Source organism: Phoenix dactylifera, chromosome 15 (genome assembly GCF_051530095.1).
Source record: "Phoenix dactylifera cultivar Ajwa chromosome 15, Ajwa_hap1_PhDact_Kaust_v1.1, whole genome shotgun sequence".
Taxonomy (NCBI): Eukaryota; Viridiplantae; Streptophyta; class Magnoliopsida; order Arecales; family Arecaceae; genus Phoenix; species Phoenix dactylifera.
The window spans coordinates 6392740-6416316 of record NC_143204.1 but is presented as its reverse complement, the minus strand read 5'-3'; the positions used below and the strand labels follow the sequence as shown (position 1 = coordinate 6416316).

Sequence of the window (23577 nt, the reverse complement as noted above, 5' to 3'; positions counted from 1 at the left end):
CAAAAATCATTTTAGCAGATGACTATTATACAATATTGTTTTTTTTGTTTCTTTAAGGATTCTATTAACCCTATTTTACTTATGGTGTTCTTGGTGCAAAAAATATTCTGTTCAATTTTATTTGCCAAGAGCAAATCCAATGTAAGCTTTTAAAAATTTAGTGATGGAAACTACATCTTTATATTTAGAAATTGATTCTTTTTTGTTTCCTTAGTTAACATGCATAGCAAATTTTGAACTTGCAAAAAATAATCTACGTAAGCCAATGACAAGCTCTTTTGGAATTAGGTCCATGCTAGCATGAGTTAATTTTATATGCCAAAAGAATATTTCTTTAATCTTGGTGTTTATAATGCGTATTTTTCAAGACCATATCAAGCACACATGTTCATGCTTATATTTAGTAAAAAATGATGCCATGGATATTAAAACTCTCAATCAAGCCTATAGAGGACTCAAAAAGATATTCAATGAAAATTGATTAAGCATTAGTAAAATTATCCATTAATAAGTAAAGTATGACATAGAGAGATGGAGTATTTTGAATATTTTTCTTCCATTTTAATTGTTTTTCTTAGTCACATTTTAAGTTTCATTCTTTAACATATATCTAGAACATCCATTTGTGTGAAAGTTCCATTTGTTCCATGGATATCTTGTCACATCTACATCTACACCCTCATATTTTTATTTTAGGTATCCAAACTTGCTTGGGTCCTAGAGAGTTAGTGCATATGGTTTTTTTTTGGAACCCAAATTTGTTTAATAGTAATAACTTTACAATTTAATTTAATTGAATTAGAACTTGAGGTAGAGTTGTTATGTCCATTCTTTTCATGTTTGGCGTAACTTATCTTATTTGATGGTTTACTTGGTGAATTGATAACCTTTTTATTTAGGAATTTATTGTTAAGCAAAGGAGTCAAGCCAAATTTTGATTTATCAAAAACAACATGTTGGTTTTCAAGTATTATTTTTAATCTTTCTGAACTTACAGTGAATTTATTAATAAAAAATTTAAGTTGGCCAACTTCTTCACTTAAGTTTTGATTTTCTTTAATTAAGTTATAATTTTTCTGAATCAATTCTTCTGAATTTAACCTTAAGCTTTCATTTTTAGAATTTAATTTGTCTTGTATTTCAGCAATAGAATTTCTTTCTTCTGAAATTTTTAAATTTAGCTTTTTAAGATTCTTGTTCTTCATAGATAATTTTTTACATTTACCATACAAATCATGAAAAGTATTTAATAGTTCATCATAAGAGTATTCTTCATGAAATTCATTTGGTGCAAAATTAGATTCAGATTCTACTTTATCTTCTTGTGCCATAAAACACAAGTTAGTTACCTCTTGTGGTTCATTGTTGCTCTTAGCTTTCAATTTCCTGCTTGACTCTATCTTGGTCAAGGCTTTCTTACTTTTAATTTCTTTTTTTCTTTCTTTCTTCTTGCTTCCTCTTCTTCTTTGTCTTTAAGAAGCTTTTGAATTTTTCGGTGTTTGAGGATGGATCCTTATTTTCATCACCGAATTCTTCATTTGTTGTCCTAAGTAGAGTATTCGGTGGAGGCGCCACACGCCTGCCGAAGAACCTAGGACAAAATCATCACTAGAAGTTTCTTGATGAAGCAATTGGTTTAGAACCTACCAATAGATGCATATGGGTTAGCCGAGCCACACTCGGGCCTATATGCGATCTATTGGGTTCTAGTGCCCACTAAAGAATTAGGAGTAATTTTTCGAATTGGAGGTAGAGGCTACCAATTTGTATAAAATAGTGGGAGTACCTTTAGACTAAAGTCCAAGTTTATTGAGTTTAGTCAATTCATATACTAATAGCCAAATTTTCTTTTTATGCAGAAATGACCACTAATTTGTCACTTCGCTCATTGTTGGACAATGACAAGTTGACTGGTTTAAATTATAATAATTGTAATAGAAAACTGAAAATAGTGCTAGAGCATGAAAGGATCCTTTATGTGATAACGGATCCAGCACCTGAGCAGCCCGCTGCTAATGCATCAAGATCGGCCAGAGACACTTATCAGAAGTGGCTTAGTGACCGGATCACTGTTCGATGCATCATGTTGGCAGCAATGAGTGATGAGTTTATTAGGCGTTTTGAGAATACGCAGCCGGAAGATATCATTCAAGTGTTGAATGAATCATTCGGTGTTCCTGACGACGTTGAGAGGCACAAAACTAGTTGTGCCATCTTCAGCGCCCGAATAAAAGATAGGACTTCGGTAACTGATTATGTACTGTACATGATTGAGTTGATCGAGTGTCTAAGCTCTCTTGGCTTTCCCCTTCATGATCAATTGGGGAAGGATGCTATACTGAATTCTCTTCTTGGTTTGTACTGTCCATTTCTCACCAACTTTCGTATGACGAAACTGGTAGTAAATTATCACCAATTGTTGGGTTTACTACAAACTTTTGAGAAGGATCACCAACTCCTAAAAGGGTCGGTGAATTTAGTGGGAGGTTCGTCCAGGGGTTGTGGTACCTTTAAGAAAGGAAAGAAGAAAAATAAGAATCAAAAGAAAAAGGTGCAACATGCTAAGCCAAGTCAGACCAAAAAGATTAAGGCTGACCGCAATCTGGCAGAATGTTTCTATTGTAAGAAGCAGGGGCATTAGAAGAGGAATTATCCTCAGTACCTTGCCTCACTTGACCCGAACAGGCCAAGCAAGAGAAAAAGGCAATCAGTTGCTGATTAAGGTATTTATATGATAACACCTTGTAATTTTTCTATATGTGATAATTCGACCTGGGTATTAGATACTGAAAGTCCGTTTAATATATATAATTCGTTGCAAGGACTTCAGGTCAATGAGAGATTTGAAAACAGCGAGAGATTCCTGAATGTTGGAGATAGAAGATCTGTTCCAGCTCTAGCTTTAGGAAATCTCAAACTTGTTTTCAATTCTCATGTAGTTGTCTTGAGTGATTGTCACTATTGTCGTACGTTCTTATTGAATGTAATTTTCGTAGGCCTTTTGGCCATGAACGGTTATGAAATTTCAATAAAGAAATGTTCTTGTGATATCATTATGAATGGTGTTACTGTAATGAATGGACGATTGAGCAATGGCATCTACTTGTTATCACAGCCTGTTAATGTAATGTACACGTCAAGTAAGCACCCTAGAATAGATAATGTCACGGATGTCTACCTTTGGCATCATAGGCTATGACATATTAACAAGAACAAGATGAACAGGTTAAGTAAAGAGGGAATCCTCGATGTTAATGATTGTAAATCATTGACAACCTATGAATCATGCCTTCTTGGTAAAATGACCAAATCACCTTTTACCGAAAAAGGTGAACGAGCTAGTGACTTATTGATCCTTGTACATTCTGATGTATGTGGGCCAATGAGCACAAATGCTAGAGGTGGGTATTCATATTTCATTACGTTTACAGACGACCTTTCTAGGTATGGTTATGTCTATTTAATGAGACATAAATCTGAATCATTTGAAATATTCAAATTATATCGTAATGAAGTAGAAAAACAAACTGAAAAGAGTATTAAAACTCTTCGATCAGATCGAGGAGGTAAATACCTTACCAGTGAGTTTTTGACATATCTAGGAGAAAATGGGATTCTCTCTTAATGGACTCCTCCTGGTACACCACAGTATAACGGTGTATCAGAAAGAAGAAATCGAACACTGTTAGACATGGTTCGATCCATGATGGGGTTTGCTGATCTGCCCATATTCTTTTGGGGATATGCTCTTGAGTCAGCCTGCTATATTCTAAATAAGGTTCCAAGTAAGTCTATAAATAAAACACCACATGAGATGTGGACTGGACGTAAGCCGATGCTCTCTCACCTTAGGGTTTGGGGGTATCCAGCGTACGTCAAACATTTGAAAACACATAAACTTGAATCCAAGTCTGACAAATATTTCTTTGTTGGTTATCCTAAAGAAACTAAAGGATATTACTTCTACTTTGCTGAAGAACAAAAGTTGTTCGTAAGCAATAGAGCTGTTTTTCTGGAGAAAGAATTTCTTAGTGAAGGAACTAAAAGCTCTAATGTTGAGCTTAGGGAAGTTCAACATGTAGAAGACCCGATACTATCCACTGAACCAATTGAGTCAGATTTGATTAGATCAGATCCATAACCCATCTTAGATGCACCATTAAGGCGATCAGGTAGAGTACCACGTCAGCCGGACAGATACTACGGTTTCTTGGTCCGGGACAGGGATCCTATCGAACTTGATGAAAACGATGAGGATCCGATCACATATATGGATGCAATGCAAAGGTATGACTCTGATAATGGCTTGGAGCCATGCAATCCGAAATGGAATCCATGAAGGTCAATGATGTATGGACATTAGTTGACCCACCCGAAGGGATTAAACCCATAGGGTGTAAGAGGATATTCAAAAGAAAACGGGGCGCAGACGGAAAGATAGAGACTTATAAAGCCCGTCTGGTTGCCAAGGGATATCGTCAATATTATGGTATTGACTATGACCAGACATTTTCTCCTGTCGCAATGCTCAAGTTCATTCGGATTGTGCTTGCGATAGCAGCACATTTAGACTATGAAATCTGGCAAATGGATGTAAAGACCGCATTTCTAAATGAAGATTTAGAAGAGGAGGTATATATGATACAATCTGAAGATTTTATATCTACAGATGAGTCTAAGGTGTGCAAGCTCCAAAGATCCACTTATGGATTAAAGCAAGCTTCACGGAGTTGGAATATACATTTTGATAAGGCAATCAAAACATATGGCTTCATTAAGAATGAAGAGGAACCTTGCATTTATAAATGGGCAAATGGTTCAGTTATTATATTTCTTATTTTGTATGTGGATGACATTCTTTTAATCGGGAATGACATTCCTGCATTATAAGGAATAAAGGTATGGCTATCATCTCAATTTGCCATGAAGAATTTGAGAGAAGCATCTTACATCTTAGGGATGAAGATCTATAGAGATAGATCTAGAAGATTGTTTGGATCATCCCAATCCACATACATTGATACTATGCTGAAGAGGTTCAGTATGATTAATTTCAAGAAAGACTATCTTCCCATGGGCCATGAAATTAACCTCTCTAGGAGGGATTGTCCGACAACCCCTCAAAAAAGAGAGAGTATGGATAGAATTCCATATGCTTCGGCAGTGGGATCTATAATGTATACCATGACATGTACTAGACCAGATGTGGCATACTCATTAGGAGTAGTGAGCAGATACCAGTCTGATCCAGGAAGCAACCACTGGAAGGTTGTAAAAACCATCCTTAAGTATTTGAGAAATACTAAAGACCAGTGGCTTGTCTACGGTAATTCTGACTTAAAACTTGAGGGATATACCGACTCAAGTTTTCAGTCAGATCAAGATGATAGCAAGAGTGAAAGAGTAGATGCCCTACAAGCCAATCGCAATATGTATTGCGAAGGATTTTTCTTTTGATTTGTCCAAATCATGTACATGACATTTAAATATGAATAAAGGCATTATATTTTATCATATGCTGTTGATTATATTTATGATAAACTCCTTAGATTAGGGCAATGGTTTTAAGACTATGATGAGATCATACTAGTGAGACTTAAAATCCTAAAATCCTAATCTTAAATATTCCCAGTCATTGGTATATTGAGTCGGGGATCAATGATTACTGGAAAGACTGGCATGTCTTATGTATGCTCGATGCAGAGGATGATTGATCTCACAATCATTTGTGTGGAGACACTAATACAAAGATATGGGTGTTGGATTGCCCCACAGCGGCGCGACGTTCGCGGCGGAATCCGCATGCCGGGCCCGGTGCATCGCATACGCCGGAACAGGATCGGGTAGATTTCAAAATTTTTCTGAATCAAAACGATTCAGAACCCTTTTGAATTAAGATGGGGACTAAACTAAGATCTAATAATTAATTATGAATTGTTAAACTACTAGAAAATCAGAAATATAAAAGTTCAAATGAAGATCTCATCTTCACCTTTGTGCGGGTAGAAGAACACCGCAACCGATGATCGTGGTTTGGTTCCTTGTAGCCGCACAAACGTCCGGCCTCTACAAGTATCCACACGAGGTTGCTGAAGATCAGAGATGGGGCTTCACCGGGGTGCTAGCTCCTTGCAAAAACCTCTCTTGGATGTCGAAGAAGAAGGAAGAAGAAATCACAAGGATCCCACCTTGTGCAGCCTTCAAAAGGAAGAAGAAAACCCTTCACCTTTTTTATTCTTTTCTCTCCCTATTTGCTGATTTAAAAATCCCCAAAAGCATTGCCTTGCTGCCCCACGCCTGGGAGAAGAGCTCTTGGGTTTCTTGGGGCGTGGGGCTCCCTTTTTATAGGGTTCAAAACCCTATGCGCCAGGAAACCTATTCCTAATAGGTTTCCTGGTGCCTTTCTTTATTGGCGGGCCCCTTGATTCTTGGAAAGAATCAAGGGGCGTTGGCTCCCAGCAAAGAAGGAGAGGGGGCCACGCCCCTCCTTGTCCTCTTGGCTGCCCCCTCTTGCCTATTTTGACTCCTCAAAATAAGGCATCAAGAGGGAGGCTCCAATAATAGGAAAAAGGCTGAATTTGGCAGGATTTTCAAGGATTCGATCTAGCCAACTTTTGACTAGGATTTGAGTCAAATTTCTTTGGGTCAGACCCAACATAATTTGACTCAATTAATCAGCAAATCAAAGACTTAATTATAATCTAATTATAATTATTTAATTCTTCCATTTAACTCACTAACTATTAGTGGGTTATTTCAAACATCAATCTCATTGACATTGTGATTCCAAATCACAATTCGACAATCCTAATAATCAGAACCCCTAATGTGTGTGACCTCGTAGGTTCTAATCTAACTGGTAATGAGATATATTGCGATCTCTATCACAATATCATTGAAAACTCCTTTCAATGGGTTGGAACGATTCCAACTCAACTCATTAGGGTTTATCGATCATCAAGATAATCCCTATGAGTCCCACCATCCACCAGTGACACCTAGCAGCATGTAGTGGCTACCTAGCAGAATAGAATGATGAACCTCTAGGTGCAGTTGTCATGTGTTACAGTCCTTCTATCGTGGATCCCTACAAGACGGAGGTCATGGATAACTCGTCAAACCCCATCGTCTGTCATATGTCAAAATTTATTCGACTTAAGTTCGAGAGTGAAAAACTCTTTCTCCACTGTGCATACTGCCCCGGCCGAGGTCTTACGAACTCAGTCTTATAAATCACATAGGATCTCTCCTTATCTATCAAGGTCGATAGATTCCATATAGGTGCATACCCTACTCCTACAGTGAACTTACTGCAGCCAATCTATACTGCATGGACCCATATGGCTAGAGACCATGTATGTGTGCAGTCAAACTACAATAACCTCACTGTGAGTAGCCGAAGCACCGCAGGTCAAAGGACCAGTCACACTACTGCAACATCAAGCAAGTCACTGACGAGTGGATAGACATCCAAGTGACTTCTTGTGTTGGTCACGCTCAGTACCCTTGTTCTCTAACAAGCACCTGCACTATCACTTCAGTGTCCCTACACTGTGGACTCAAGTCTCATCCATCCAGAAGGAAAGTGATCTGTGCACTGATCGAATCGATCACCGTCCTCGTGATGATCCATTGATCAGGAGCATTTAGAAATTAATCACCAATGATACATGGCTCAAATTCTCAACTCTTGAGAATATGTATCATCATCTTATTAATTTCTTGGACGATTCATAGACACATTAACAATATGAATGAAAAGATGCCTTTTATTTATTTAATAATAAATAGTCAAGTACAAAATTATGTCCCTAGAATTAATAATGTGTCAGCCAGATTGGCTTCTAGGGCATACATCTAACAATGGGTGCTCATTAGAAGAATGAGTTCACTGAATTGACCTACAAAGAGAAATCTTATGAAGTCTTACTTACATGTCAAAAGATGATTCTCTTAGTGGGAGTTGTGCAACTGATCCTTTGACCTGAGATCACCATGGTATCTTGTGCACATGAACCTATGTTTTGGTTTACACTCATTCATGACAATAAGTTATGTACGAGGTCTTCTGGATATGGTGGATTGTGTACGAAGATTATGAGTAGGTCAACAAGGAATTAATCACTTCTAGTAAGAGAAGATAGCATCCTATTTATTCTAATCATATGATAATTCAGGAAGCCTTTGATCAAAGCAGAATGAAAATTAGAAAGAGTTTCTAATGTTTCATTATTTGAATTATCATTAAAAGATTGAGAAAAATATGAATATGAAATTGAGTTTGACATATATTCATACTCATATACATATTTGGGATGCAGTTTGATTAAAGGATTGAATTGCATGGTAACTTGCCACTGAAGGGTATTTTTGGTATTTCCACCAAATTCCATATTTTCCGGGTAGACATGACACGTTGCTAGACGTCAATCTTGTCTTATAGGTTTGATCGAATTAAAGAGTTTAATTCGATCACCAATTAGAAAGGATTCTAATTGTTAAGTTCGGGTTCGCGCAGTTTGGACTTAAATCGATTAGAAGAGTTCTAATCAAGTTGGGTCAACTCGCACTCACACCTATTGCTGGCTAAGTATGGAACCCAATGGGTCACACACAAGAAAACTTATCAAGGGTCTAATTGGATTAGATCATGTTTGCAAGATAAACATCCTAGCAGGTGTTGCAAACCTTAGCTCCTGATTCGAACTGGATTCGAATCTGATTTGAATTGGATTCGAATCTGATTCTTAATTGATCTAATTTGATTAGATCATATTCTAATATGGGTTAGCCAAGAGTTGGCACCTAAATTGGCTTGATTTGAGTCTAATTGGATTAGATTTGATAAAACATTTAATTTTGACCGTTGGATCAACATTTGGATGAAGAGAAGGATCAAATGGATGGCGCCATGGATTAGAGCCATTGGATCTTCATCATGGGATGATGGGAGATCATGATCTCGTGATGGACTTGTGATATTGACTTAGTCAACATCAGATGGCGTGAGAAAGAAGGGAATACGGTGAATTTAGAATGGCGCCTCATGAAGAAGTGCCACTTGGATTGGATAAAGATGACACGTCATCATATCCTAACTACTTTCCCTTCAACCGCATCATTCTCTCTCTCCTTCTTTCTTATGGCGCCACCAATAAGGGCCTTTGGATCATCATCTAGCCTTGATCAATGGTTGAGAATGCTCCCTATTTTTCATGCGTGAGAAGAAATGAAGAGAGGCATGAGTACGGTGGATTTCATGAAGAGATGCTTAGGGAATGGATAAGGATGAAGCGCCATATCATAAGCACTTCATCTTATCCTAACTACTTCTGATATGCCCTCTCATCAAATGACACATCCCTTGATCTCACGCCCCTCTTCATGCATGAATGGATGGCTACAATGCATCCGTACGCCATCTATAAATAGGGAATGCTCCCGGTGTTTTCAAATCATCGGAAATCAATCCAACTCTCTCTCTCTCATATCCCTTCTTTCTTACATTAGTTTCTTTCTTTCTAACATTGCTTCTAGTGTGTCCTAAGCCAAGACAAGGTGGTCTTCATTAGGACAAAAGGATTAGAAGTGATTTTAGAAGGCTAAAGAAAAATAGAAAGGAAGGAAAGCAAGCCGTTAGAGTTCTTTAGAAGAATTCTGCATTAAGGATCAAAAATCTTTGGAGCTAAAGTCTTGATCAAGTTTTCGTGTGGATCACCATTGGAGGGCGGACACTTGGACGCCTCGTAGAGATTGTACACTTTGGATTAGCGTTTGAGGTATTCTACTAATTCTGCATTTATTTTATATTATTTGATTGTAATCATTAAGGTGATCTAGGCTTAAAAGGGTTTCATGCATAGGGACTTTATTAAGAAAATTTTAAAATCCCTAGCTTCCGCTGCCCATTATGACATGCTAGAACCCTTCAGTGGTATCAGAGCTATCCTTAATTGGTTCAATCAAATAATAATGCATGATGTATGATTATTAATTTACTATGAGATAGTAATGTCATATGCTTAATGAAATGCTGAAATATATGATTCATATATGATATGATATGTAATAAAATGTCATGATATGAAATTTTCCATATGAAAATATGTTGAAGCATGTTAATTAGTTGCTTATGATTTATACATGCTATGAGATAGCTATGATGCATGATAGCTTATTTTAGATATGTTAAATATATGTTACTGTTATGGGGGAATTGAGCCGCCATGCCCCACGTGATCGGCACGCGTATCCAGGAAAGCTACGGCTGCCCTATGATCCAGCACTCCGACCCCGAGTCGGACCTCCTCGGCTCCGCAGCCCGACCCCGGGTCGGCTGCCCTATGATCCAGCACTCCGACCCCGAGTCGGACCTCCTCGGCTTCGTAGCTCGACCCCAGGTCGGCTGCCCTATGATCCAGCATTCCGACCCCGAGTCGGAGATCTTTTGATAACGACAGGCTATTCTCCAGAGGCACGCCGCGGCCTCCTGCTCCACTACTCCCTGCAACGGCTGTACCCGATGCTGCCCACGATCTCCTGTATCGACCGTACAAAGCGGAGCTCCACTACGCCCTGCCATGACCGTACCCGGCGCTGCTCCACGACGCCCCGTAACGGCCATGTCAGTGGCCATTCTATCGTGCCCCACGACGACAAACCCCCCTGAGAGACCTCCCAGCCAGGCATATATGCGGCTGGGGGGAGAAGGGGGGGGGGGTAAGCAATACCTCCCAGAGCACTCTCTCCCACTTGTGATTATCATCTCTCCTCCTCCAATCTCCTCTGACTTGACCGTCGGAGGGCCATCACCACCCTGGTGGTGGTGCAAGGCTTGTTTGCAGGTTCCTTGGCGGAAGGTGGAGCGCAACCAGCACCAACCAAGACAACTCAGGCGGAACCCCGTTCACACCGTCGTGTCAATCGTTCTCGGTTTGAACCACCAGCAACAGTTGGCGCTAGAAGGAGGGGCCGAATCTCAGAACGATCGTAATGGCACGGCGAGGTGGTCGCGGAGCTTCCAATGCTTCCGGTCGCGGAGCCTCTCGCGCCTCTGGCCGGGAGGCTGCTGCGTCCCCAACACACTCTCAGCAGCATTCCACCGCTTCTCCTCCCATTCAGACGGTCGAACCTGCTCAGTTCGACCAGCTAGCCCAGCAGGTTCGCACCCTCGCGGAGGCAGTGCAGAATCTGCAGGGTGTGATCTCTCGGGTGCCGCAGCGGGCTCAGGAGCCGCTGCTCCCCGAGCACTCGCCTCTTCCTCACAACCCGCGCTCCTTCCTCTCCCATGGAGAGGAGCGCCGGCGCGGGGAGGATTCTCGAGTGCGGTCCATTCTGCCAGGACCTTCTCATCGGAGCTGCGCGGGGTACGAGAGGCGGACCCAGGCGCGTTCTCAGACACCCCAGTCCTCGAGGGGCCCGCACTCCAGTCGGTCCCCCTCGCGCCGCTCCTTGTCTCCCACCCACCGGTCGCGCTCCCTGGACCGGCGGGTGGACGATCTCCACAGACAGCTCCAGGTCCTGAAGGGCCACTCCAAAGATCCCTTCGCCGACTTGGAAATCTCCTCCCAGCCGGCGCTTGCCTCAAGGATCCTGCGAACCCTAAACCCGCCGGGGTTCAAAATGCCGGCGATCGAACCCTACGACGGGGCGGCGGACCCACGGGACCACGTGGAGAGTTTCAGGACTCTTATGCTCCTCCATGGAGCATCGGATCCTCTCCTCTGCAAGGCCTTCCCGGCGACCCTCCGCGGCCCGGCAAGGGCGTGGTTCGCCGGCCTGGAGGCTAATTCCATCCAGTCCTTCCACCAGTTCACCCGTCTCTTCATCAGCCATTTCGCCGTCAGTAGCCGGCGAAGACTGGTCTCCGACTCCCTCTTCGATGTCCGACAGAACGAGGGAGAGAGCCTGCGGGATTATCTCACCCGCTTCAACAAGGCAACACTGGAGGTCCGGAATTTGAGCCAGGAGGTGGCTCTCTCAGCCCTGAAGCGAGGCTTCCGGAAGGGCAGACTCACCTTCTCCCTGGACAAACGTCTGCCGCGGAGCTTCCCGGAGCTGTTGTCTCGGGCAAACCAGTATGCAGACGCCGAGGAGGCAGCCTCCCACCGGAACAAGGAGGCCGCCGAAGCCCCTCTAAAGCCCGGGAAGAAAAGGCGAAAAGAGGCACCCCAGAGGAGGAGCCCGACGCCTCAACGCCGGCGCAGAAGCCCGTCACCAGCAAGGAACCACGGCGCCACACGCCCTCGTTCTCCGCACCGACGCTTCAACCGGTACACCCGACTCCTGGCCCCCCGGGCCCAGATCCTCATGGAGGTCAAGGGGCGGGAGGACCTCCCGGTCCTGAGGCAGATGAAGAAGATCCCTGGGAGGAAGCCTTCTCGGGCGTACTGTGAGTACCACCGAGACCACGGCCACGATACCGAAGACTGCTTCCAGCTTCGGGACGAGATCGAGGCTCTCATTCGCCGAGGACGTCTCGGTCGATATGTAAACGACCGACGTCCCCCCGCAGACCCGCGTCTAGCCGACCCGGCCCCTCAGGAGCCTCGGGAGCAGAATCGACCCGTTGCGGGAGTGATCCACACCATCACTGGGGGCTGCTCTCGGCCCGTGAGGAACGCAGGGGGCTCGGCGGAAGTATCAGGAGTGGCCGTCGCGAAGAGGCAGCGGGTCGGAAATGTAATCACTTTTTGTGATGAAGATGTAAAGGGGGTTCAGACTCCCCACGATGACGCCATGGTGATCTCTCTCACTATGGCGGACTATGATGTAAGGCGTGTTCTTGTGGATAGTGGAAGCTCAGCTGATATTTTGTATTACGAGGCCTTCCAAAAGATGGGCTTTTCCCGACAATTGTTGCACAAAACATCCACCCCCCTCATAGGATTCACTGGAGACGCTATCTCGGCCGAAGGTGTCATCGAGCTGCCTGTGACTGCGGGCATTGCACCCGCAGAAGCCACGGTGCGGCTCGGGTTCTTGGTCGTCCGTGTCCCCTCGGCCTACAACGCTATCCTCGGACGACCCGGACTGAACGCCCTTCGCGCGGTGGTTTCTACCTACCATTTGCTCATGCGGTTCCCCACAGCGGCCGGGATTGGAGAGGTCCGAGGTGACCAGCCGACCGCACGGCAGTGTTTCCTAGCAACTCTCAAAGGGAAGAAGCCCATGGAGGCCCTAAGCGTCGAGTCACTTGACGCCAGAGACGAAGTGGCCTTGCGGCACGGGGAGCCGGCCGAGGGCGTAATCGAAGTTCCCCTCGAAGAAGGCTGCCCGGACCGCACGGTCCGGGTCGGTGCCAATCTCGACTTGGAAGCTCGGCTCCGGTTAGTGGAATTCCTCCGAGCCAATGCAGATGTGTTTGCCTGGTCGGCGGCCGATGTACCTGGGATCGACCCGGAGGTCGTTTCTCACGCCCTCAACGTCGATCCGACCCACCGACCGGTAAAGCAAAAGAAGAGACACTGTGCCCCGGATCGGATCCGGGTGGTCGACCAGGAGGTAGACAAACTCTTGGAGGCAGGTTTCATAAGAGAGGTGAGCTACCCCGAGTGGCTGGCAAACGTCGTACTTGTCCGGAAGGCGAGCGGGAAGTGGAGGATGTGCGTCGACTACACCGACCTGAACAAGGCGTGCCCCAAGGATAGCTTTCCGCTTCCACGGATAGACCAACTGGTCGACGCGACTTCCGGATATCAGCTACTGTCTTTTATGGACGCCTTCTCCGGCTACAACCAAATAATGATGGCTCCACAGGACGAGGAGAAAACTGCCTTCATAACAGACCGGGGGCTGTACTGTTACAAGGTAATGCCCTTCGGTCTGAAGAACGCTGGCGCCACTTACCAGCGCCTCGTCAATAAAATCTTCAAGGAGCAGATCGGCCGGAATATGGAGGTGTACGTGGACGATATGCTGGTAAAAAGCCGCCATGCAGACCAGCACATTGCAGATCTGGAGGAGACTTTCACCACCTTGCGAAAGTTTCGCATGAAGCTAAACCCAGCGAAGTGCGCTTTTGGTGCTTCGGCCGGGAGGTTCCTCGGTTTCATTGTCAACCAGCGCGGGATCGAGGCCAACCCGGACAAGATCAAAGCCATCCAAGATATGTCCCCTCCGACCAAAGTGAAGGAGGTTCAGGAGCTCGCTGGAAGGGTCGCCGCGCTCGGACGATTTGTGGCAAAGTCGGCCGAACGCTGCCAACCATTCTTCAAGATGTTGAAGCGCCCAAAAGACTTCCTCTGGACGGCCGAATGCCATGCGGCGTTCGACCAGCTCAAGGAGTACATGGCGTCTCCTCCCCTGCTGTCCAAGCCGCAAGAGGGGGAGATGCTCTACCTTTACCTGGCGGTCTCCCCAACCGCAGTCAGCGCAGTACTGGTTCGGGAAGAGGCAAGACTTCAGAAGCCTGTATACTACATCAGCCGAGTCCTCCGGGATGCCGAGACGCGGTACACGAAGGCTGAGAAGATCGCCTTCGCGCTGCTGACTGCGACCAGGAGGCTTCGCCCCTATTTCCAGGCTCATTCTGTCACCCTTTTGACCGATCAACCACTGCGGCAGATCCTCAGCAATCCAGAGAATGCGGGACGGCTGGTGAAGTGGGCAGTAGAACTTGGTGAGTTCGACATCCGCTACCAGCCCCGACCAGCCATCAAGGCCCAGGTACTCGCGGACTTTCTCGCTGAGTGCACTGTGCAGGAGGCGGAACCTAAGCCGCCGGAGACACCCAGCCTCGATCTCCCGATCTGGACGCTCCACATTGACGGGTCGTCGAACCCTGAAGGTGGAGGGGCTGGGCTGGTCCTCACCAATCCCGATGGAGTGATAGCCGAGTATGCCTTGAGGTTCGGATTTCCAGTGACCAACAATGAGGCGGAGTACGAGGCCCTAGTCGCGGGACTCAAACTCGCCAAGGAGCTCGGCATCCGGCGTCTGAAAGTCTTCACCGACTCCCAGCTGGTGGTCGGGCAGGTTCGAGGGGAGTTCGAGGCGCGGAGCCCGACCATGCAGAGCTACGTTCGGAAGGTGCAAACACTCATTCCCGACCTCGGCAGTGTTGACATTCAGCAGGTCCCGAGGAGCGAAAATGCCAGGGCCGACAGGTTGTCCCGCCTAGTGGACGCAGACGCGCACAACTTGTCGAGGGCAATCTACCTGGAGACCCTGGATGCCCCGAGCATTGACGGGGCTGGGGCGGTGATGGCAATTGATCCGGAGCCGTCTTGGATGGACCCGCTCGTCGCCTACCTCGCCGAAGGAATCCTCCCTGAAGACGAAGATCAGGCCCGGCGGCTTGTAAAGAAGTCCGCCCACTACGTACTTTATGAAGGGAGGCTGTATCGGACCTCGTTTACCGCCCCCCTCTTAAGGTGCCTCCGCCCCGCGGAAGCGGCCTACGCCCTCGGCGAAGTCCACGAAGGCATCTGCGGATCGCACTTGGGGGCTAGGTCCTTGGCGCATAAGATCATGAGGCAAGGCTACTATTGGCCGACCTTGATGGAGGACTCGAAGGACCACGTGCGGAAATGCGACGCCTGCCAGCGCCACGCCAACGTCCAGAGAGTCCCCTCAGTCCCCTTGGCGCCAATCACCGCGCCCTGGCCCTTCGCACAATGGGGAATGGATATCCTCGGACCATTCCCCGTCGCTTCGGCCCAGCGGAAATTTTTGATTGTCGCCATCGACTACTTCACCAAGTGGGTGGAGGCAGAGCCACTGGCCACCATCACGGAGGCACAAGTCCGGAAGTTCGTGAAGAAGAACATCATTGTCCGATTTGGAGTACCTCGGGTCCTCATCTCGGATAACGGTCGACAGTTTGATAACAAGCACTTCCGGGACTTCTGCGAGGAATTTGGGATCGAGCATCGGTTCACATCCGTGTCGCATCCCCAAACCAACGGCGAGGCCGAGGTCACAAATCGGACAATCCTCCAAGGTATCAAAGCGCGGATCGGCCGGACGGGGCAAGCTTGGGTCGAGGAACTCGAGAATGTCCTTTGGGCGTATCGGACCACACAACGGACTCCTACTGGAGAGACGCCTTTCAGCCTAACCTATGGCACGGAAGCCGTTGCCCCCGTGGAGCTCGGACTCCCCTCGCCTCGGGTGGCCGCGCACCGACCCGAGGCCAATTCAGAGCAACTCCGAGGGAACTTGGATCTCTTGGAAGAGGCAAGGGAAATGGCTCAGGTACGGATGGCAATGTATCAGCAGAGGGTGGCCCGATATTACAACTCCAAAGTCCGACCGAAGCTTTTCAGAATTGGAGATCTGGTGCTGAGGCGAGCTAAGGCATCTCAACCTACGAAAGGTGGGAAGCTAGCGCCAAATTGGGAAGGCCCGTATAAAGTTCGTTGGGTAAACCGACCTGGCTCCTACCAGTTGGAAGCCCTAGATGGCCGAGAAATTCCAAGGGGCTGGAATTCCGCTAACCTGCGGATGTATTACCAGTAGAACAACAAGGCCAGAAAGACAATTTAAAAAGGTGCAATACTTTTCATTTCAATAATTTCTGGTTACAGTGGCGTGCTCGTGTGATTACAAGGAATTCCCAGAGGGGAATTAGGGAGTAAAGAAAGTAAAGAAGAGGTGGGGACCCAAACCCTCAACCCAGGGCGGCTGCAGTCCCACCAGAAGTGGGTGCTTCTAACCGGAGGCGCCATCCAGCACCTCACCAAAAAGAGGAGGAGCCGCCGCAGAAGAAGCTCCCGCTGCCCCCAGGGGAACGCCGCCTCCAAAGGATATTCCCATCTTCCCCAGTGGTAGGAAAGAGAAGGGATTCGAGGGGGAAGAGTATATGGAGGCGCGGTCCCGGATTGAGCGTCCGGCGCAGAGCTCAACCGGGAGGCTGAACTTCAAGGAGGGGAGATGTGATCCCGGATGAAACGCCTAGAGCGGAGTTCCGCCGGGGAGACCCTCCTTGTTGATCCCAGATGAAACGGCTAGTTGGCTGAAGTTGTAAGGGGAGCGCCTCCCCTTTCCTTCGACAGGAGTCTCTCAGTCATATGCCAAGGAGGAGGTCCGCGATCCATGGCAACCTGCAGCTCCGGCTTAGCAAATTCCATCGTACCTGCACCTGTATTTATAGCCAAGCTGCGGCCCCCTGGTAGTTCCGATACGGGTGGCTCCAATAAATGCAGGCGCACTGAATCCGGAGCCGTTCCGGCTCCCGAGGCGTATCTCCCCGCGATTTCCTAAGCGTCATTCTCCTTAAATCGCATTCTTTGTGCAGGACGATCCGGGTGACGTATACCCCTAGGTCCACGTGTCTCCGCTCGCGCCCAGGCCGCATCCTCCTCGAAGAACCCGCGTATCGCGGCCGCTCAACTAACACTCCTCACCAGCAGCAACTGGCGATCCGATTTTCCAGGTAACGCATTAATTAGCGTTTAATACCCTTCTCGTGTTCCCCCCAGGCAACGCTTGGAGGAGAGGAGAAACACGGTCGCGGCTGGGCACAGAGAAACCCCGATGGGCGGCGAGCGACAAGTGGCCGACCAACGAGCGGAATTTCCCTGAGGCTTGACAACCCTCAGATGCCTGGCTAACCCGATGATCATCCCGGGAGCAGACTAGCCGGAAGCCCCGACCGGTCGCCTCGGCTTGCGCCAGCCTAGGCCGACCAACGAGTGGAATCTCCCGAGGCTCGGCCCTCGGATGCCTGGCTAACCCGATGATCATCCCGGGAGCAGACTAGCCGGAAGCCCCGACCGGTCGCCTCGGCTTGCGCCAGCCTAGGCCGACCAACGAGTGGAATCTTCCGAGGCTCGGCCCTCGGATGCCTGGCTAACCCGATGATCATCCCGGGAGCAGACTAGCCGGAAGCCCCGACCGGTCGCCTCGGCTTGCGCCAGCCTTGGCCGACCAACGAGCGGAATTTCCCTGAGGCTTGACAACCCTCAGATGCCTGGCTAACCCGATGATCATCCCGGGAGCAGACTAGCCGGAAGCCCCGACCGGTCGCCTCGGCTTGCGCCAGCCTAGGCCGACCAACGAGTGGAATTTCCCTGAGGCTTGACAACCCTCAGATGCCTGGCTAACCCGATGATCATCCCGGGAGCAGACTAGCCGGAAGCCCCGACCGGTCGCCTCGGCTTGCGCCAGCCTTGGCCGACCAACGAGCGGAATTTCCCTGAGGCTTGACAACCCTCAGATGCCTGGCTAACCCGATGATCATCCCGGGAGCAGACTAGCCGGAAGCCCCGACCGGTCGCCTCGGCTTGCGCCAGCCTAGGCCGACCAACGAGTGGAATCTCCCGAGGCTCGGGCCTCGGATGCCTGGCTAACCCGATGATCATCCCGGGAGCAGACTAGCCGGAAGCCCCGACCGGTCGCCTCGGCTTGCGCCAGCCTTGGCCGACCAACGAGCGGAATTTCCCTGAGGCTTGACAACCCTCAGATGCCTGGCTAACCCGATGATCATCCCGGGAGCAGACTAGCCGGAAGCCCCGACCGGTCGCCTCGGCTTGCGCCAGCCTTGGCCGACCAACGAGCGGAATTTCCCTGAGGCTTGACAACCCTCAGATGCCTGGCTAACCCGATGATCATCCCGGGAGCAGACTAGCCGGAAGCCCCGACCGGTCGCCTCGGCTTGCGCCAGCCTTGGCCGACCAACGAGCGGAATTTCCCTGAGGCTTGACAACCCTCAGATGCCTGGCTAACCCGATGATCATCCCGGGAGCAGACTAGCCGGAAGCCCCGACCGGTCGCCTCGGCTTGCGCCAGCCTTGGCCGACCAACGAGCGGAATTTCCCTGAGGCTTGACAACCCTCAGATGCCTGGCTAACCCGATGATCATCCCGGGAGCAGACTAGCCGGAAGCCCCGACCGGTCGCCTCGGCTTGCGCCAGCCTAGGCCGACCAACGAGTGGAATCTCCCGAGGCTCGGGCCTCGGATGCCTGGCTAACCCGATGATCATCCCGGGAGCAGACTAGCCGGAAGCCCCGACCGGTCGCCTCGGCTTGCGCCAGCCTTGGCCGACCAACGAGCGGAATTTCCCTGAGGCTTGACAACCCTCAGATGCCTGGCTAACCCGATGATCATCCCGGGAGCAGACTAGCCGGAAGCCCCGACCGGTCGCCTCGGCTTGCGCCAGCCTTGGCCGACCAACGAGCGGAATTTCCCTGAGGCTTGACAACCCTCAGATGCCTGGCTAACCCGATGATCATCCCGAGAGCAGACTAGCCGGAAGCCCCGACCGGTCGCCTCGGCTTGCGCCAGCCTTGGCCGACCAACGAGCGGAATTTCCCTGAGGCTTGACAACCCTCAGATGCCTGGCTAACCCGATGATCATCCCGGGAGCAGACTAGCCGGAAGCCCCGACCGGTCGCCTCGGCTTGCGCCAGCCTTGGCCGACCAACGAGCGGAATTTCCCTGAGGCTTGACAACCCTCAGATGCCTGGCTAACCCGATGATCATCCCGGGAGCAGACTAGCCGGAAGCCCCGACCGGTCGCCTCGGCTTGCGCCAGCCTTGGCCGACCAACGAGCGGAATTTCCCTGAGGCTTGACAACCCTCAGATGCCTGGCTAACCCGATGATCATCCCGGGAGCAGACTAGCCGGAAGCCCCGACCGGTCGCCTCGGCTTGCGCCAGCCTTGGCCGACCAACGAGCGGAATTTTCCTGAGGCTTGACAACCCTCAGATGCCTGGCTAACCCGATGATCATCCCGGGAGCAGACTAGCCGGAAGCCCCGACCGGTCGCCTCGGCTTGCGCCAGCCTTGGCCGACCAACGAGCGGAATTTCTCTGAGGCTTGACAACCCTCAGATGCCTGGCTAACCCGATGATCATCCCGGGAGCAGACTAGCAGGAAGCCCCGACCGGTCGCCTCGGCTTGCGCCAGCCTTGGCCGACCAACGAGCGGAATTTCCCTGAGGCTTGACAACCCTCAGATGCCTGGCTAACCCGATGATCATCCCGGGAGCAGACTAGCCGGAAGCCCCGACCGGTCGCCTCGGCTTGCGCCAGCCTAGGCCGACCAACGAGTGGAATCTCCCGAGGCTCGGGCCTCGGATGCCTGGCTAACCCGATGATCATCCCGGGAGCAGACTAGCCGGAAGCCCCGACCGGTCGCTTCGGCTTGCGCCAGCCTTGGTCGACCAGCGAGCGGAAGAATTTCCTGAGGCCTAACCCTCGGATGCCTGGCTTAGCGCCGGAAGAATTTCCTGAGGCCTAACCCTCGGATGCCTGGCTTAGCGCCGGAAGAATTTCCTGAGGCCTAACCCTCGGATGCCTGGCTTAGCGCCGGAAGAGTTTCCTGAGGCCTAACCCTCGGATGCCTGGCCTAGCGCCGGAAGAGTTTCCTGAGGCCTAACCCTCGGATGCCTGGCTCAGCGCCGGAAGAGTTTCCTGAGGCCTAACCCTCGGATGCCTGGCTTAGCGCCGGAAGAATTTCCTGAGGCCTAACCCTCGGATGCCTGGCTTAGCGCCGGAAGAATTTCCTGAGGCCTAACCCTCGGATGCCTGGCTTAGCGCCGGAAGAATTTCCTGAGGCCTAACCCTCGGATGCCTGGCTTAGCGCCGGAAGAGTTTCCTGAGGTTTAACCCTCGGATGCCTGGCCTAGCGCCGGAAGAACTTCGGGAATCAAAAGTCAGCAAGAAGCAACCAAGAGCTAAAAAAAAAAAAAAAAAGAGGACGAGGGCGAGATGAAGAAATATTCAACGTGCATTAATTTTCAGGGCCGAGGCCCATACAATTGGGCAAAACGCCGACATACAAAAATAAAAAAGACAATGGAAGGTACAAGAGGTCAGCTTGGAGGAACTCCCGAGTCGGGAACGCCGGGCTCGTCAGCGGGAGGTAGGGAAGCAGCAGGAGAACCAGCAGGCGATGGTGCCGGAGAGGAGTCCAGGAGGGAGATCTCGCTCAGGTCAACTTCGGGATACTTAGCCGACACCCTTGCCAGGCCCTCCTCGAAGCCCAAGGTGAAGGCTTCGGCCCCCGCGTCCGACGCGTCATGGACAAACTCGTCAGACTGGCGATAGGTCCGCACTGCCTCCGACATATCATGGGCGAACTCGGCGGACTGGCGATAAGCCTCTACCGCCTGACGCCCGATTTCCGCCCTCTTCTCGGCCAGCTCCGCCTCAGCTCGCTCCATAATCTGAGCCTTGGCCTCCAAGACCTTCGCCACAATCCGGCCTTCGGCCTCAGAGGAGACCCTCAGCAGATCAGCCTGAGCCTCTTTATGCTTCGCCTCGGTAGCAACCCGAGCGGCCTCGGCTTCCTTCAGGCGCGAACGGAGCTCTTGGACGTCCGTGCATGACTTCTCCAGGGCCGACTCCAGTTCGCCTAGTTTGGCTTCAAAAGAGCGGATTCGGTCGCAGGCGTTGTCGGCAGACCGCTGGGCCTTCTCCCACCGCTCTCGATAGTCCGCGATCTTCCGGGACTGCTTTTCAGCCCGTTCCTCCGCCTTCTTGACCCTGCTTTCGAGGCCCGAGGCGGCTTTGAGTTGCTCCCGAGCCTCTGACAGTTGCTCCTCCAGGGCGGCGAAGCCGAGTGCCCGCTCTTCGGCCTCCCGGAGCCTCGCCTCGAGGTCCCCGGTCGTCCTGCCTGCCGCAGCCCGGCCTCCCTCTTCCATTGCTTTCAGCCGGTCCTCGGCCTTCGCCAAAAGCCCCGCCTGTTCCTTGTAGCACTCCTCCAGACGGATCATGTACTGGGCGAGCTAAGAAATAGGAAAAATAAGGGAGTCAGGCGGAGAACAACAGAGCCAATAAATGGTGAAAGACGGCCAGAAGAACACTCACCGACATGAGACAGACGCAGCTGGCGGCCCCGACGTCAGAGACATCCAACTCCCGGACCCGCCGACGGTCCTTCTCCAGCAACACTGTTTCGATGAGATTTCGGGCGCCATCGGTAGTGAAGGCAGACCCCGATTTCTCCCCGGAGCCGGATGGTGGTTCTGCAGCCTTACCCTTATCCATCGCCTGGGGAAGAGTCCGGCTGATCACACTCGGGGCGGGGGTCGCCCCAGGAATTGATAGGGTCCCGCTCGGCCGGGGCCTCGGCGCGTCCCTCCTCGAGTCATCAGGAGCCGACCGAGTCGAAGGCCGGGTTGGGGACCGATCACGTCCGACCCGTCCGTCTTGAGCAGGCTCAGGTGGCACCTCCGGAGTAGCGGCAACCTTACCACCGGAGGGCTGATACAGCGTCAGCTGCCGGTCGGTGCCCACGACATCTCCCTGACCGGTGGGCCCGGACTCGTCGGTCGGCATCGGAGGTATCTCCTTACGGGACTTCTTCGCCGGTGGGGCCCCGCTCGGAAGAGCTCGTTTCCTCCTCCGGACTGCTTCCAGCAGGGACGCCCTACCAACAGTCTTCGACTTCACCGACCGCATGACGTCGTCGACCTCTGCAAGAAGGACGGGATGGTCAGGGACTGAGAAACCGAAAGGAAGAAGGAACGAAAGAGAAGAAAAGAGCTAAAGAAACGATGGCGGACTCACGGTCGGTGGGGACCGAGCTCAAACCGACGTTCACCAAGGTATCCTCAGAAATAAGGCGGCCCACCGGGGGAAGCTGGCCCTCGGCGACCAACCCCTTCAAGGCGGCGACGCCCTCGGATTCCTCCCTCGACAACTTCGACAGGCCAATTGGGGACTTCACCGGCGTCCCCCAGATTGCCCTGATTTCCCAGGAGGGGTCTGCATCAACGAAAAAGAAGCGCTCCTTCCAGTGGTGAATGGAGGTAGGACCCTCCTTGACAAGGCCGCACCCTCGCCGCGCTGCGAAGCACCACCACCCTTTGTCCTGGGGGTGGCCGCTCAGGCCGTAGAGCTCCCAGAAAATGTTCAAGGTGGCGGGAATCGCATGCAAGCGACAGAGAACCTGGAAGACCGTCAGAGCACGCCACGAGTTCGGCACCAGTTGCGTCGGTGCCATTCCTAAACCCCGGAGCACCTGTAAGACTAGGTCTGAAGGGGGAAAGCGGAACCCGGCCTGGAGGATGCCCTCATTGATGGCGATCTTCCCTCGAGGAGGATGAGACATCCTCTCCTCAGGCCCTGGGAGCGTGACATTGCAGGCCTCGGGAAGGTGGTACCGACCCACAAATCCGTCTAAGTCCTCGGCGACCAGTTTTGACTTGATGCTATCTGCTCCCACTTCGCCCATCCCTAAGGGCCAATCTACGGTCAGGACGGGGTCAAGAAGGAGGGAAAGGCCGGAACGACTGGGGTGCACTAGTACAAAAAGAAAAAGTTGTTGGGAATCCGCCCATGCCGCTGATATTTCAAGACAAAAATCAGATGGCAGCGGAATCGGCATGTACGGGTTCGACGTTCATCGCATGAACGTTGTTTCTAGACCTTTCGTAATTAGGTAAGAATTAAAACTTTTAAAAACTATTAGGAAGATCAAATCTTCACCTTGCGCGGGTAGATGATCACCGCAAATCTGAATTCGTGGTTTTGGAAGAGGGTTCGCTTGAAGCCGTTCAAACGTCCGGCCTCTACGGGTATCCACACGAAGCAGGATCCGATCCAAGCTCTCTATCTCCCCGGGGTGCTAGCTCCCTTGCAGAGATAGCTTTTGATGGCTGATCTCCTCTCTTTCAATCAACCCT

The 23577-nt window shown here is 50.4% G+C and overlaps 1 protein-coding gene across 1 annotated transcript; it reads right to left on the bottom strand.

The window, feature by feature from the left end:
• Positions 1 to 438: 438 nt before the first annotated feature.
• Positions 439 to 21950, bottom strand: LOC149751205 (uncharacterized). Its single transcript, XM_089927614.1, has 3 exons — positions 21758 to 21950; positions 21220 to 21675; positions 439 to 444 (listed from the first exon to the last, which is right to left on the bottom strand). Exons 1-3 carry the CDS (start codon positions 21935 to 21937, stop codon positions 439 to 441), a joined length of 642 nt encoding a protein of 213 aa, XP_089783740.1. The 5' UTR covers positions 21938 to 21950.
• Between the last annotated feature and the right edge of the window lie 1627 nt (positions 21951 to 23577).